This window comes from Neofelis nebulosa, chromosome 17, assembly GCF_028018385.1.
Source record: "Neofelis nebulosa isolate mNeoNeb1 chromosome 17, mNeoNeb1.pri, whole genome shotgun sequence".
Lineage (NCBI taxonomy): Eukaryota > Metazoa > Chordata > Mammalia > Carnivora > Felidae > Neofelis > Neofelis nebulosa.
Window position 1 is genome coordinate 51,060,671 of NC_080798.1, and position 15,376 is coordinate 51,076,046.

At 37.3% G+C, this 15,376-nt stretch overlaps 1 protein-coding gene and 1 non-coding gene across 6 annotated transcripts in view; one reads left to right on the forward strand and one right to left on the reverse strand.

Moving 5' to 3' along the window:
- The window catches only part of CNTNAP4 (contactin associated protein family member 4), a 253,966-nt gene that overhangs the window by 163,783 nt on the left and 74,807 nt on the right, over positions 1-15,376 (forward strand). For all 5 annotated transcript variants that reach the window (XM_058706376.1, XM_058706373.1, XM_058706374.1 and 2 more), the window contains 3 exons: positions 3,223-3,394; positions 10,140-10,246; positions 13,595-13,714. In XM_058706376.1, the coding sequence (XP_058562359.1) occupies positions 3,223-3,394; positions 10,140-10,246; positions 13,595-13,714 (399 nt within the window). The remainder of the gene's footprint in view (positions 1-3,222; positions 3,395-10,139; positions 10,247-13,594; positions 13,715-15,376) is intronic.
- Positions 8,134-8,218, reverse strand: TRNAR-UCG (transfer RNA arginine (anticodon UCG)). Its single transcript has one exon. It is a non-coding gene; the product is annotated as a tRNA-Arg (tRNA).

The window sequence follows — 15,376 nt, forward strand, 5'->3', positions numbered from 1 at the left end:
TGGTGAAACCTACATCACATGTGCACTCTGTAATTTTGCTTGTTTTTATTATGATACACACCATTTTATTTAAATAAACTTTTAATCTTTGAATACTTTTAGATTTATCAGAAAGCTGCAAAGATACCCAGAGTTCCCATACCCCCTGAACCCAGTGTCCTCGGTTGCTCACATCTTACATCATGTGTGCATTTTAAAGCATATTAATTAGAATGCTGTGCATATCTACATGTGCATTTCCCAGCTTAGAAAGATAATAGTATCAATATCCATTTGTCCCTCCAGGGTCATGTCTCTTCTCCCCAGATAAACACTGTCTCGAATCTGGGGTATTTCTCCCTCTCATGTTCTTTTTAACTGGCAGCTATTGAGGTGTTTCTAAGTTCCTAACCAATATACTGTGGAATGTTCCATAATAAAATGCAATCAAGTTCTCAGTTGGTGTCCTTTGGTACCAGAACATTTTAAGCATGAGATTCTACTGATCTCATGCTCTGCAAACTGTAGAGCACCCTGACACTTCCAGGATTGGGAACAAGGGTTCAAAAGAAAGCAGAAGGCCTTCTGCTGCCCAGCTCCCCCCCTCCTCTTCCTGGGTTTGTGCTCCAGAGACTCATAGAGAAGGTCCATCCTTCTGGAAGCTCACTTGGGGCTTTGGGCTGGGAATCCTGGATTCCAGAAGTGGACTGGAAGGGGAGTGGGGTGATCATCTCTTCCCAGTTTTCGCACTGGATGCCCTGAGTCCGAAGGCAAACTGTGACAGTTGTTGACCCTACTGGACCTTCAGCTCTTTGTGCATGAGAGCCCCCTGTATTACTAGGATCTGCTTTATCTAGGTGGAAGGCGCTTCCTAGGGTGTTAATTCTTTAGCCAGTTTATCCTCAAGCGAATAAATGTCCCATGTTCTGAGATGGGATCTTATAAGTTTTCTTCCATTTGTGTCTCAGTTCAGCTGCAAATTTCCGGTGATCTTATCAGCCTACAATCAGCCTAACATGGCTGCCGTGCCCCACTGTTCCACCAGCCCGCATTGTACATCCATTCTAGGCCCATCTTGAGAGTGACAGTTATATTGGGAGGGGGGCTGCTCAGAAACCACAGCATTCTCCATATGCCATGCCAGATCCCATTATCTGTCCGTCGTTCTCTACTCTTTCTCCCCCCAGCCCCAGCTGAGTGCTTTTCACAAATTTGGACTGCTTTGTGGTGCATTGTGCCCAGCTTTTATCATTTATAAATTATAAATTTTAAGTCTGGGTTGAGGACAGATAAATGTCTAATTTCTGTATGTTGCCCCATGTGATCTTTGTGCTAAAGAATAACACACTGTGCGGTGCAGACTGGAGGCACTAGACCGTGTGCAGAATTCTCACACCCCCGCTTGTGTAAATCAAACATTATCCATCCAGTGAACAGGCTAGACCACCGTGAAGTCAAAGCCGACATCTTACTTCTGGTGCAGTGACATCGAGTGATAATTTATCTGTCATCTTCAGAGGTGCTTAACATGCCAACTGCCTCCAGGAATGGATCCATCCATTAATTCAACATTAAGTATTCCCTAGAAATCTTCATATTTTAAAACTTCCATCTCAAACGGGTTCAGTGCTGAACCTCTCCTTGCTATTGCAATATATTCACTTGTGGGTGCCTGTTATCATAGACTAATGAGACTAACCTGGCTTGAACCTTTCTTTATTCTTAGAATCTCTTGCTTATTAAACATCGTAGCTAGGAATACAAAGTTCCTCATGGTACGACAATGTGCTTTCTGAAAGTTCCATCATCTTTCTTGGTGACTGAGTTTGCTTAGTTTTATTCCCTGCAGGCATATTGCAAAATTTATTTTATTCTGAGATGGTTTGAAATGTGTCAGGAAACACTACCTGGAGAAAAGGAGATTAGCAGAGCTGTTTATATTCCTGGCATATTGTAGTCACCCCCAAATATTGTTGAACTATTATCGTCTCAGTTGTTACTTTAACATTCTTAATTGGTTAATAAGTCATCTAGAAAACATAGCGAGGTTATAATAACCATATCCTATACCACAGAAGAATTTTAAGCACCGAAAACGTGTGTAGTGGCCTGTGCAATAAATTGATACTCAAAGAGCATTCATCACCTTTTCTTGATACATCAAATCTGAAACTTCGGAGTCTCCCTTGGTCAAAATATAATATTTCAGTGTACCTGATAATAGTTTTAAATATGAATCCTGGTCTTCACTTGCCATATAAATGGGTTTTGTTAGGAAAACAAGCATTAAAGGGGAAATATCTTCAGTCACAGTATGTAATTATAATGGAAATTCTCAGGTAGAAAAATAGCGTGGATTGTATTGGAATTAGGAAGTTGCTGATTCATTTCTTATTCTTCGAAACTGTAATAGTGCTTGACAACCATAACGGCAAAGAAAGATTAATGAAAAATACATAAGTATAATATATGTGCTCATACTCCATAAAATTATTTATTTCACTTGGATAGAGAAACACTTAGAACATCATTAAAACTCAGAGAGTAATGGTTAATATTATAGTTCTTTATTATTTAAATAATTAGAAACAGGGCTTAGGTAAGTGTTAGAAAAAATCAATATAAATGGAACATTCTTTTGTGAGTCAAAGGATAAATAAAATCACAGTGAAATGTTTTTGACATTAAGTCATTATGATTTATTAAAATGCATGTGTATATGGCTTTTATATGCATATAAAAATAAAGTATTTAATTAAATAGATGGTTGGTAATTTTATCCCAAGTCAATATAACTCCTTTCCCAAATAGTTTCAAATACCAAGGTATTTCATAGTTATTGATTTATCTTTTCTTATGCGCAGTGCACATTTTCAATCTTTATGCCTTTTTTTGCATTCCAAAAGACTAAGTTCCTATGTTTAACTGTAATACATAATTTAATATTATGTAATAATAATATAGTATAATAATTGTATGATAATTACTGTAACATTATTTCATAAGAATCCTATGGTAGTAATGAGAAATACTTTGTATAAATTGCAGTTTGTCATTTAGATCAAACTAATGATGACTGCAAGGGGCTCTTCCTCCCTCTTTTAATTTTAAGAAAATAATCAAATGGCTACTTCTTTTCTTTTCTTTCTTTCTTTTTTTTTTCATAATGAAGCAGTCTATGTACTAACTCCTGATTGATTATGATGTATCCTGACTTACTTTGTTTTGTTTTGTTTTGATCAGGTTGTCCTGACAACAGCTTTGGATCCAAATGTAAAAATCCACTTGGTGGATTTCAGGGATGTATGAGACTCATTTCTGTCAGTAACAAGGTGGTGGATCTGATTTCAGTTCAGCAGGGATCCCTTGGAAACTTCAGTGACCTTCAGATAGACTCATGTGGAATCACAGACAGGTACGGATCTCATTTTTTCTTTAACTTTGACCCGTCCATTTTCAAATGTTTGGCAGCATATTAAAACTTATACATAAAATTAACATGTTTTAAAGCTCCTTTTCCCACCATCACCTATTCCACAGGAAATGGATGATAGTCACATTAGAAATAAGAAAAATATGCTTTTAGTTTTATGCTTCGTGTTTCCAGGGATAAAATTTAGGTGGGAGACATGTGACCATGTTATTTATATGTTAACATGCTACCGATTTACAAAAGGTAATGTTGATGCTGCTATAACTTTTATTTACTTTATTTTTATTTTTTAATTTGCATCCAAGTTATTTAGCATAGTGCTGTAATGATTTAAGGAGTAGATTCCAGTGGTTCATCCCTTATGTATATAACACCCAGTGCTCATCCCAACAAGTGTCCTCCCTAATGCCCCTTACCCATTTACCCCATCCCCCATCCACAACCCCTCCAGCAAGCTTTGGTTTGTTCTCTGTAACTAAAATTCTCTTATGTTTTGTCCTCCTCCTTGTTTTTACATTATTTTTGCTTCCCTTCCCTTATGTTCATCTGTTTTGTATCTTAAATTCCTCATACAAGTGGAGTCATATGATATTTGTCTTTCTCTGTCTAATTTCACTTAGCATAATATCCTCTAGTTCCATCCACGTAGTTGCAAATGGCAGGATTTCATTCTTTTTTATTGCCGACTAATACTCTATTGTATATATGTACACCACATTTCTTTATCCATTCATCAGCCAGTGGACATTTGGGCTTTTTCCATACTTTGGTTATTATCAATGGTGCTGTTATAAACATTGGGGTGCATATGCCCCTGTGAAACAGCACAACTGTATCCCTTGGATAAATACCTACTAGTGCAATTTCTGGGTCATAAGATAGTTCTATTTTTAATTTTTTGAGGAACCTCCTTACTGTTTTCCAGAGTGGCTGTGCCAGTTTGCATTCCCACCAGCAGTGCAAAAGATCTCCTCTTTCTCTGCATCCTCGCCAACATCTGTAGTTGCCTGAGTTGTTAATGTTAGCCATTCTGACAGGTGTCAGGTCGTATCTCATTGGGGTTTTGATTTGTATTTCCCTGATGGTGAATGATGTTGAGCATTTTTTCATGTGTTAGCCATCTGGATGTCTTCTTTGGAGAAGTGTCTGTTCATGTCTTTTGCCCATTGCTTCATTGGATTATTTGTTTTTTGGGGTGTTGAGTTTGATAAATTCTTTATAGATTTTGGATACTAACCCTTTATCTGATATGTCACTTACAAATATCTTCTTCCATTCTTTCAGTTCCCTTTTAGTTTTGCTGATTGTTTCCTTTGCTGTGCAGATGGTTTTTATTTTGATGAGGTCCCAATAGTTCATGTTTGCTTTTGTTTCCCTTGCCTCCAGAGACGTGTTGAGTAAGAAGTTGCCGTGGCAGTGCTGCTATAATTTTAGACAAGTATAAATGTATCAAAAAAATATTAAACTCAATAAATTAGTACATTCTAACAGTAGTATTGATCAGCACGTACCAGTAAGTCAGAGACCTATGCGGCTGGTTATCAAAATGTCTTTTGCTTCTCTGACAGCTGACTAATATTTTCAGTGGCATAGCAGTTCAACGGTTGCTCTGCTCCTAATGTGTACCTTTAACAGCACATTACTGTCTTCTCTGCAGGGAAAATAAAAAGGAACCCCTCCTTTGGAAAAGTTTGGAACTATAGCATTGATCAAGGTATAAACATGATCCAGTAGTTTCATTAGGAGCTCTAGTACAGGACATGATAGCATAAGATTTGGGAGTTAATTGTAAAGGACAGGTAGATTTTAAAATAACAATTGATAGTTAATAATTAAAAAGTATTTTTAGGCATGGGCAACTATAGCCAAATAATCTTGCCAGTCATGTTTTAATATGAAGGTTGTTAATTTTAATTATTGAGTTTAATGGAATGTCATGGTCATTGCGGATAAAAAAATTAAACATTGTGCCAGACTTAGCTCCTACCCTGTAGAGGTGTTCAATATATATTTTGAATAAATATAAATACTGAGCTTTAAAAATAACTTTTTATTTGCATGAGACATTTTATCAACATAAACGTATATATTATATCTATTATTATATATGATGTGTGTTATATCTAATAGACTGTTAGTCTGTCAGTGCCTGTGGATCCTGTTTTGAACACTAATAGGTGTTGTGTTGTGTGTAGAAAAAAAATAATTGTAATCTCATTTAGCAATGGATTAAAAGGCCATACTTTCCTCTTTAGGAATATGCATTTATCTATTTAACCCAATTTGTAGCTAAAATAATTCCTTCTATAATGAAAGATGATACGTAAAGGAAGAATTTAGACAGTAAACCTCAGTTGGCTTGATTTTGGTACTAAATGACAGTGACCTTCTCCATAGTTACGTCCACATCAGCTCTAGAACCTTCATCCCCATTTGGGGAAGGGCATGCCAGCTCTGAAGAGGTAGGGCTCACTTCCAAGTGGCTAACAATCATTAGGATCTGCAGGGAGATTCAGTCATCCACAATCAGTGATAGTCGTGTTAACCATCTTAGATTGTAGACAATTCCTTTGGTGCTGGTGGATCCACACTTCTCCAAACTGGGTTTCTCCGAAGCTGCCATTTTACCCGAGGAGGCTGGATTGCCTCCTTTCTGGAGATACACACTTGTAAAACAGAGGACTGTGGTTTATAGTCCAGTTGGAGAATGTATGGTTTTAGTACCACACTTTGAGAAGACTTTTCAGAAAGAGTGAGCAAATTGTGGGTAGATTGTGGCTATACATGCTTTCTTTTTTTAAGAAAAACTTATGACTAATAGTAACCCTAGCAGTATTAAAAATAATAGCAAAAATCAAAGTAATTTTTGTGTATGTTTACCTTTTAAATTTCCAAAAGTATTTCTCGACTCATTTTCTTATATTCAGAAGAAAACGTATATCCATTTATTTTGGTCGTCTATGCTATACCTATTGACATAGCTTCCAAGCATTATTAAATAAAGTCTCTTTTTAAAAAAAATTTGTTTACCAGGCTGTATTCTCAGCACTTACCATGAATTAGTATTTAAGTCTGTGAGTTTGAGTGACTATGTGTAAGGATGATGCAAGTGTGTAAGGAGTCTGGGAATGCATGTGTGAATGACCTACAAGTGTGTGCACGTGTGTGGGAATAGCGTTGATGTGTGTGAGTGTGTGTATATGTACAAGTTAGCATGTGAGGAGCTGTGTGGCGGTGTATGTAAGGATTTGCATGAGTGTGGGAGGTGCTTTTGGATACGTGAGTAAGCTTGTGAACGTGTACGTGTGTGAGAGACTGTGTGTAACGACCATTCTACAATGAATTTTGCCTACTTATTTTTTAATGTTAAAGATCTCATTGGGTATATTAAATGATTTATGAATTGGACAGTGTCCCATTTAGCAGATAGAGGGGCGCTCCCTAAAATGAATTTTAAATTAATTAATGTGTATTTAAAGTAACCCTCACAAAACACCCTTAGAGTCTCTTCCTGGTAGTGTTTGTTTCTTGTAAATCTGAGAGCAGGTGCACAGAGAGGTGAGGTTGGCTAAGAGGACGCAGCTCAGGAGAGAGCCCGCATCCGATCTCAGCGCTCTGGGGCTGGCCAGGTCCCACTGAAACGTCTGCCTGCCAAACTGCACAGCCCCCTGGGCGCACATTCACATCTATGGTGGTTCCTATTCAAGCTACATATAATAAACACATAATTTGATGGTTTAATACATTGCAGTGAAAAATAAACAGGAACGTGAAAAATATACTTAAAAATCTGACAGGAACTTAAACAAATGTAGCTCCTTTTTTACTGTAACTTTAAGTTGGATCAGATCTACATGTAAAGGTGTACATATATTTACACACATGCTCACACTCACCTTTGTACGGTCATTCGCACATACTCTTTACACACAGACGAACAGCCTTTCATACGTGTGTACACATTTGTGTGCTCACTCACACACTTCCAAAGCTTTACCACATCCAGTCTTTACAATACACTCTTTATTTGCACATTCTGGTGCCTCCTTACTTACTAATCCACGCACATGCACACACACATGCGCACACTTACAAGAACATTCCCACACCCCTTACACACTCACATCTCCCTTATCCACATTCACACACGCACACTCACCTAGAAGCCCTGCCCCTGTCCTCTATGGACATACAGGGGAAGTGACGCTAAGTCAGAAATCTGGGTGCCTGAGGGCTGAGGGAGGCCAGTCCCTCAGCGAGGTGAGGACAGAACCACAAAGGGGGCTGCTGTCCGTATCCCTGGCCCATTAGGAACAGCGAAAATAATGACAAATATCAACAGAAAAGTGTTGGAGGCTACAGAGAATGACTAAGGAAAGAGAAGAGCGTAAATTGTTGAGAACACTGAATGAAAATCAGTCCTTCACTCTACAACGTAATTTGCTGTAGGTTACTTACTAGTTGTCAGGAGAGGCTACTACACGGTGAATTTCAACACCACTCACAATCCAGTCTTCACAGTGTACTTAAAAAAGGCGAAAAGTCAGGTCTAACAAGAATCAAGGAAAATGAATTCAATATCTTTCTTTTTTTTTTAATTTTTTTTTAACGTTTTATTTATTTTTGAGACAGAGAGAGACAGAGCATGAACGGGGGAGGGGCAGAGAGAGAGGGAGACACAGAATCGGAAGCAGGCTCCAGGCTCTGAGCCGTCAGCCCAGAGCCCGACGTGGGGCTCGAACCCACGGACCGCGAGATCGTGACCTGAGCCGAAGTCAGACGCCCAACCGACTGAGCCACCCAGGCGCCCCAGAATTCAGTATCTTTCAGCAGCAGCAAATCAAATAGAAATGGCACATGTATCACACTGATTATTCATTCTTTAGAATCTTAGTTATAGCCACTTATATCTGCTCCCTTTTAAAGCATGGCTGAGGTCCGTGAGCCTGCTGTCCTTTTCTTTTCTGATCACCAACCAGGATTTGTCGTGTTTTAAGTTTTTTCATCTACCTCTTTCTTCTAGATTGTTACTGATCTGAAATGCTTAAAAAAATACGTACAGCATGAAACATTCTTGAATGGATTCCTGTGAATCTATAAAAATACTAAAATATATATAAACTTAATTGGCGTAGAAAGATGCCCACTATTTATTTGTGAATCCTTAAGAAGGAGGTTGGAAAATAACATACGATTTTATTTACGAACATAATCACACACGCAAAGGCATATATACGTTTATATATGCATGCGCATGCATGTATATATTTGTAATGGTGATTTTTATATATGAGATTATAAACCATATTTCTCCTCTGCTGTGTCCTGGGTTGTTTGATTTTTTGTACAGTGGATATCTGTTTTTTATAATCAGGAAAATTCACTGGCATTGTTTTCAGTTAAAATTGGAGAAATCCTGTGAGCAGAACACGAAGGTCCCATCCTTAGTTTCAATAAAGGAGGTGGCAGAAACCCCAAGCATGAATATATTCTTGACAGGCTTTGCAGTTTAATTTTTTGTTTGGGAGTAATGGCGAGCATTTCAAACTTTGGTCTCAACAGATCTTTCCATATCAATACTGAAAAGCATCCATAATCTGATCAGGGCTCTTCAGGTTGATACCAGAAGCTCCCCAAGTTTTTTGGCCACAGTGCCTTATATAGTTCAGTAATTTTTTCATAGTGTTCCAAGCCAAAAGATATAACTAATGCCTTCATTTAAGATGTAACTTAGGTCCAAACAACTTTATAGATATGTCCTAAAATTTAGTAAGCCTTTGAAAGTGGAATATACGTACATAATATATATTGTAATTTATATATGTAGATTATGTATATATGTATATATATAATTTGAAAAATATTTTAGTTTTATTTTGAATTCAACACAGCTACTTCATAATTACACGTGTTTACCTGTTGAGTATCGCACAGCTTTTCAAAACTTGGGATCAGGTCAGACACTACCACCCTCGTTTTTGTTCAACACTGATTTCACATGGTTTCACATGGTTTCAGTTTTTTAGCAACTACTGCAAACCCAGGTTCTTAAATATGGGACATCATTGAAAGGAATGTATTCTGATCTAATGTTGACATTGAACTACCTCAAGCAGGAAATTGTGCAAGTCTGGGCAGATACTGAGTATGCCTGTATTTCTCTGGAGAAGTTCAAATATCCTGGGAGCCCCTGTGAGTTCCATTCAGCATCCTAGAGCACCCCAACACACTGCTATGAATTTGTGTGCCTGTCCAATGAAACTTCAACATTCCTAGAGCTATTCACTCTACTCAAAAAGTGAATAAAGATGTCCCTCCGTCTTACTTCCTTCTTTTCTTCTCTTTTTTTTATTCTTGTTTCTTTAAATATTCAGTGTAGGAAATCAGTAAGATTGAGTGTTGTTATTTTATGTAAGCTATTGGTATTTCTGGCAGCATATTGAGTTAGTGGTATGTTTACTCAGGGAAAAGAAAGTGCTCTGATGTAGCAGGACGTGTTGAAAATTAAGCAGTCACAACCAACGAGAATTGGTTGAAATCTGATGCAGCTATTGATCTAAGGTTTGGTTTTGTGATTAAAGCACCTTAATGACAGACTGAATAACCGTTAGTCATGTTAAATTTACCCTTTCTGGTACTGTGGACATTCTTCTCTCGCGTGACCATGACCAACAGTTTATGACAGCTCAAAATGAAAAGTAGTGATTGTATCTGCACCTTTTTGTAGGTGTTTGCCCAACTACTGTGAACATGGTGGTGAATGTTCCCAGTCCTGGAATACCTTTCACTGCAACTGCGCAAACACTGGCTACACGGGAGCTACTTGCCACAACTGTAAGCCGAACACACTTGCTTCTTCTTGCCTCTGTTCCGATTTCCTTGTTCCATTTCCCTTTTCGTGGCTGTGCGCATCTATGTCCGTGGATTGGAACGTGCAAGCCTGAATTTTAGCGTCCAGTTGATTCCTAGTTTATTTTAAATCCATACCTCTTTGCACAGAGTTGTCGAAGTAGCTTATAGGAGTAGGTAACATAAAACAGGATAGAAAAGAGTAGGAGAGCTGGCAAAGGAGAAATGTATATCGAAAAAAAAAAGGCAGCCAAGGATAAAATATAAATAGTGAATAAACATAGATAATGAATAAATAATAAATAATACAGAATGAGTAATCCTTAAATTCTCATAACCCCATTAGTGAGAATAATGAAATAAGCATGGCAGGTAACGATGTTAATCATAATAGTTCATTTTATTGAATGTTTTCTAAATGCAGGTACTGATATAATATTTTATATGTCCCAATTCATTGAATTCTGATGTTCCAAATTCACTGAATTAGTAGGTTACTATTATTATCCCTAGTTTACTCATGAAATAACAGAGAGAGACTAATCACCTTGCCCAAGGCTCCTTCGATAACTGAGGGACACTGAGTATGTGAACACTTGGAATTGTGCTTCAGAGCCTGAGAGCACAACCAATAAATACTCTATGTATATTATAAACCACGCAGTTTTTCTGATGAAGTGTTTGCATGCATTGTAAGTAAGACTCATATGCCATTTTGATGTCCACTTTTTCAGTACATAGGACGGGGAGATCTAAACGCCCATTTTTCTCTCCCACTTTTTCACATTATTACAGACACTGCTGAGCGACCTCTCTCCTACTACGATGTCCCATAGCCTTGACCTCAGGCGAGGGTGTTCTATGCAGTCATCAGTCTCTCCATTCGCAGTCTCTTCACCGTGTGCTACTTTTACTCCTGTCGGAGTGGAGAGTTAGCATCCCGGGCTCCCAGCCCTGCAGGTTCTGGAAGGGACCCTCAGAGGTCCTGATTCGGGGCTGACGAGGGCGTGAGCGGGAGGGGCTCCTGGTGTCACCCTCAAGCCTGCACCACTGCAGCCAGGGTCATTCTTAGGCATCAGCTTATGTTCGCATCATGCAGGATGCCGACTGTTGCGAAGGCCACGCCTCACTGTAACTAGAGACCAAGTTACTTGAGCCAGGTCCAGTAGCAGAAGGCCAGTCTAGTTGACTTTTTCGTATCCACCATCTTCCTAATTGTAGTAACTCCCAACAAAACGCTAATTCAATGTGTTTTAATTGACCCTTTGTTTGTAATTGTTATGAATGAATCTAAATATTTACATTCTGAGGGAAAAAAACTGGTTGATAAAGTATTTTTGTTTATGGCCACATTTTGCTCTAAGCATGGAGTTAACTTACTAGGTTCTTGAACAGGTAGTCCAAATGGAGCTGAAGGGTTTTGGCCAATAAACATTCTGAGAAATGGGGCCAGGAGGACAAACTTGGTTGTAGTGAAGTCTTCACTATCGTTAGCATAAATAGAGAACGGGGCAGGGATGGAGTCTTTAAAAGGTTTTATTAGAAAATAATATGTTATAAACATTCATATTATAAAGAGTCAAGCAATACACACGAAGCAAATGTACTCCCAATTACCATCATGGAATCATGTGTCCTTTCTTTTTCAAAGTTTATTTATTTATTTTGAGAGAGAGAGAGTACGAATAGGGTAAGGGCAGAGAGAGAGGGGAAGAGAGAGAATCCCAAGCAGGCTCTGCACTATCACTGCAGAGCCTGACATGGGGCTCGAACCCGTAAACTGTGAGATCACTACTTCAGCCAAAATCAAGTCAGATAGTTAACAAACTGAGCCATCCAGGCACCTCAATCATGTGTCCTTTCTAATACCAACCCTGACTCTCAAGTTATGTATATCTCCTGCCAACTGCCTTCAAAGAATTTATGAACGTATGTATATGTGTGCAGAAGTGAATAAAATAACCATTTTTACATGCCTGTTTCACTGCACAAAATATAAATGTGACTAGAAAACAACCCGTGCTTAAATTCTTGTCTATGTAATATATAATAGGAACAAAATAAAACCATCAGAAGGTGGAGGTATAGGGAAGTAAATTTGTATGATTATCTGAAATTTCAGTAACATTGAGCAAATTAGTTACATTATTTCATATTGCCTAAAAAGTCATTAACATAATTTTCAAAAATTTAGACTAGATCAAGGAAGGACATTCGGGGTATGACTTATTTCTCATTTCATAAAATCAAAAGCTTTATGAAAATTATCAGTACATTTGACCAAGTGTTCAATGCGATGTGTGTATCATATATAGCTATTAATATCAAACCTTGTACATGGCAAATGTATAATTGTATAATCAAAAACGTCCAATTATGGGGACACCTGGGGGCTCAGTCAGTTAAACATCCAACTCTTGATTTCTTCTCAGGTCATGATCTCATGGTTTCTGGGATCAGGCCCCTTGTTGGGTTCTGCACTGACAGTGTGGAGGCTGCTTGGGATCCTCTCTCCCTCTCTGTCTCTGCCTGTCTCCTGCTCATGCTTTCTCTCTCTCAAAGTAAATAAATGAACTTTAAAAAAAAAAAAACCCATCCAATTATGGATCAAAACATATTGAGACCACTTGAAGGAATATTTAATATAGATATTTTTTCTGCTTCCAATTTTAATTATCTTAAATTCTCATTACAGAGAATTAGAGAAAGTTTCTTTTGTAAATTACTTTTAAAGTTATTGACGAAGAGCTTTGCCGGTCATTATTTTTTTTAAAGATTTTATCTGTGAGTAATTTTTGTGAGAAAGGAGAATTGTTACAACATTATTTAAAACCTTTCTGTTTCATAATTATTGGATAATAGCAGATTATTTAAGGAGATTACACTATTGTGTTTCAGATGTTAGGTGATGCTAGAATTAGAAATTCCACAGTGGATGTCACAAGATCCATTTGAATGGATGTCCAAAATGGGTGTTACAGCGTACTTCTAAGTATGTTAACATTTAAAACACATAACCGTCTCTTTTGTTGTTTTACCTAATGTAAAAAAGTATTTTTTTATTTTGACTCAGTAATCTCATATTCCTTTAATGACAGAAAGAAATGCCATGCAATTCAACCTCATTCTGCCTTTCTCTATATAACCTACTTTCATCCATATTAGTTATTTTTTTTTTAAAAAAAGAATGAGATTTAAAGTGTGTCCTATCTTTTCTCCCGGTCAGTAATGTACATATTACATTTCAGCACTTGGAGTGTTTTGTGTCCAAATTAGAACTTCAGAGATTCATTTTATACTATTCCATTTATGATGGTCCATTTTTTTTTACAGCTATCTATGAGCAGTCATGTGAATCCTATAAGCACAGAGGAAATACTTCAGGGTTTTACTATATAGATTCAGATGGAAGTGGTCCCCTGGAACCCTTTCTTCTATATTGCAATATGACTGGTGAGTTAATCAATTTTCATTTAATAGTTAAATTTGCATGAAGCTTTAAACACACAAAATTAAAATGAAACCAGTAGAAAGTTGGCCTAATTTGCAACTTGATTAAAATGTATATTGTTCAGCGAAAGAGCTCAACATAAATCTTTAAAAAATAGTTTAATGGTAATGATTTAAAATGTTTTATTATTTTCAATGAATGCGGTATCTGGGTAGAACATCTAATAATGAAGTATCTTATTAAGTCTCCAAACAAAAAGGACAGACTTTATTTCTCTGAGAAGATTGATACATGTGAAAGCTTTGGAAAATAATTTACTTTTTAAATGTAGGTAAACATAACTTGTATTCTTGAATTTGTTACTTACATACACTTAAATAGGTATTAATAGTCATGGAAAATGTGTTTGATTAAATGCAACATCCACTTATGAAAAGGGAGAAAATGAAAACTCAATAAATTACCAACGGAAGGAAATATCCTTACTTTGTTAAAGAGCACTCACAAAAAACTCTCCAGCACATTCATACTTCATGGTGAAATATTGAAATCTTTACCTGTGTTACCAGCATTAACACACGATGCCTGCTATTATCACTCTGTTCACCACTGTATGGGATAGAGGTCCTTGCCAGTGCAATAAAGCAAGAGAAAGAAAGGAAGGATCGAAGTACTGGAAAGGTAGAACTAAGGTTCTCATTATTTGTCCTCGGCCAGGTGATATATTGAGAATATTCTCCATAATTTACAGATAAACTTTAGGGTGATCACTGGGTATCAAGTTAATATAAAAACTAATTTCATGTCTGTATACCGGCAATAAGCAAAATGTGAAGTTTTAGATTTTATTATCAATAGCGTAAAAAAATCTCAAATAGAAGGTAATAAATCTAATGAAAGATATGCATGGTTTCTATATAGATAAGGATAAAATGCTCATGAGATAAATTGAAATTCTAACTAGATGGGGAAATGTAAAAATTGCATTGATTGGGAAACTCAGTATAGTATAAATCTCAATTCTTCCCATGTAGGTATTGATTCAGTGAAAATCTTAATTAAAATTCCAGTGGAGTATTTATTTGTTGATATAATTGCTTTGGTGAAAACTGGAACGCAGATTCTAAGATTTATCAGCAGATTTGAAGGGACACGAAGAACCATATGGATAGTTGACTTACTCCAAAGGCATTGATACACAGTGAAGGGAATATGGTCTTTCAACCAGTGGTGCTGGGGAGCCGGCAGGGGGAGGGGCGGGGTGTATATAAATGTCATAAAAAGGAATCTTGATCTCTGCATCATCAAACCCAAAAAAATGGATTCTGGATGAACTGTGCCATCTACTGTAGTAGCCACTTGTAACAAATGCCTATTTTGATTCAATTTTTTTAATGTTTATTTATTTTTGACAGAGAGGAAGTTAGAGTGTGAGTGGGGGAGGGACGGAGAGAGAGGGAGACACAGAATCCGAAGCAGGTTCCAGGCTCTGAGCTGTCAGCACAGAGCCCGATACGGGACTCAAACTGACGAACAGTGAGGTCATGCCCTGAGCCGAGGTCGGACACTCAACCGACTGAGCCACCCAAGCGATCCTCGATTCAAATTTAATAAAAACTAATTAATAAAGCTAAATGAATCGAAATACATTTTAAATTTAAATT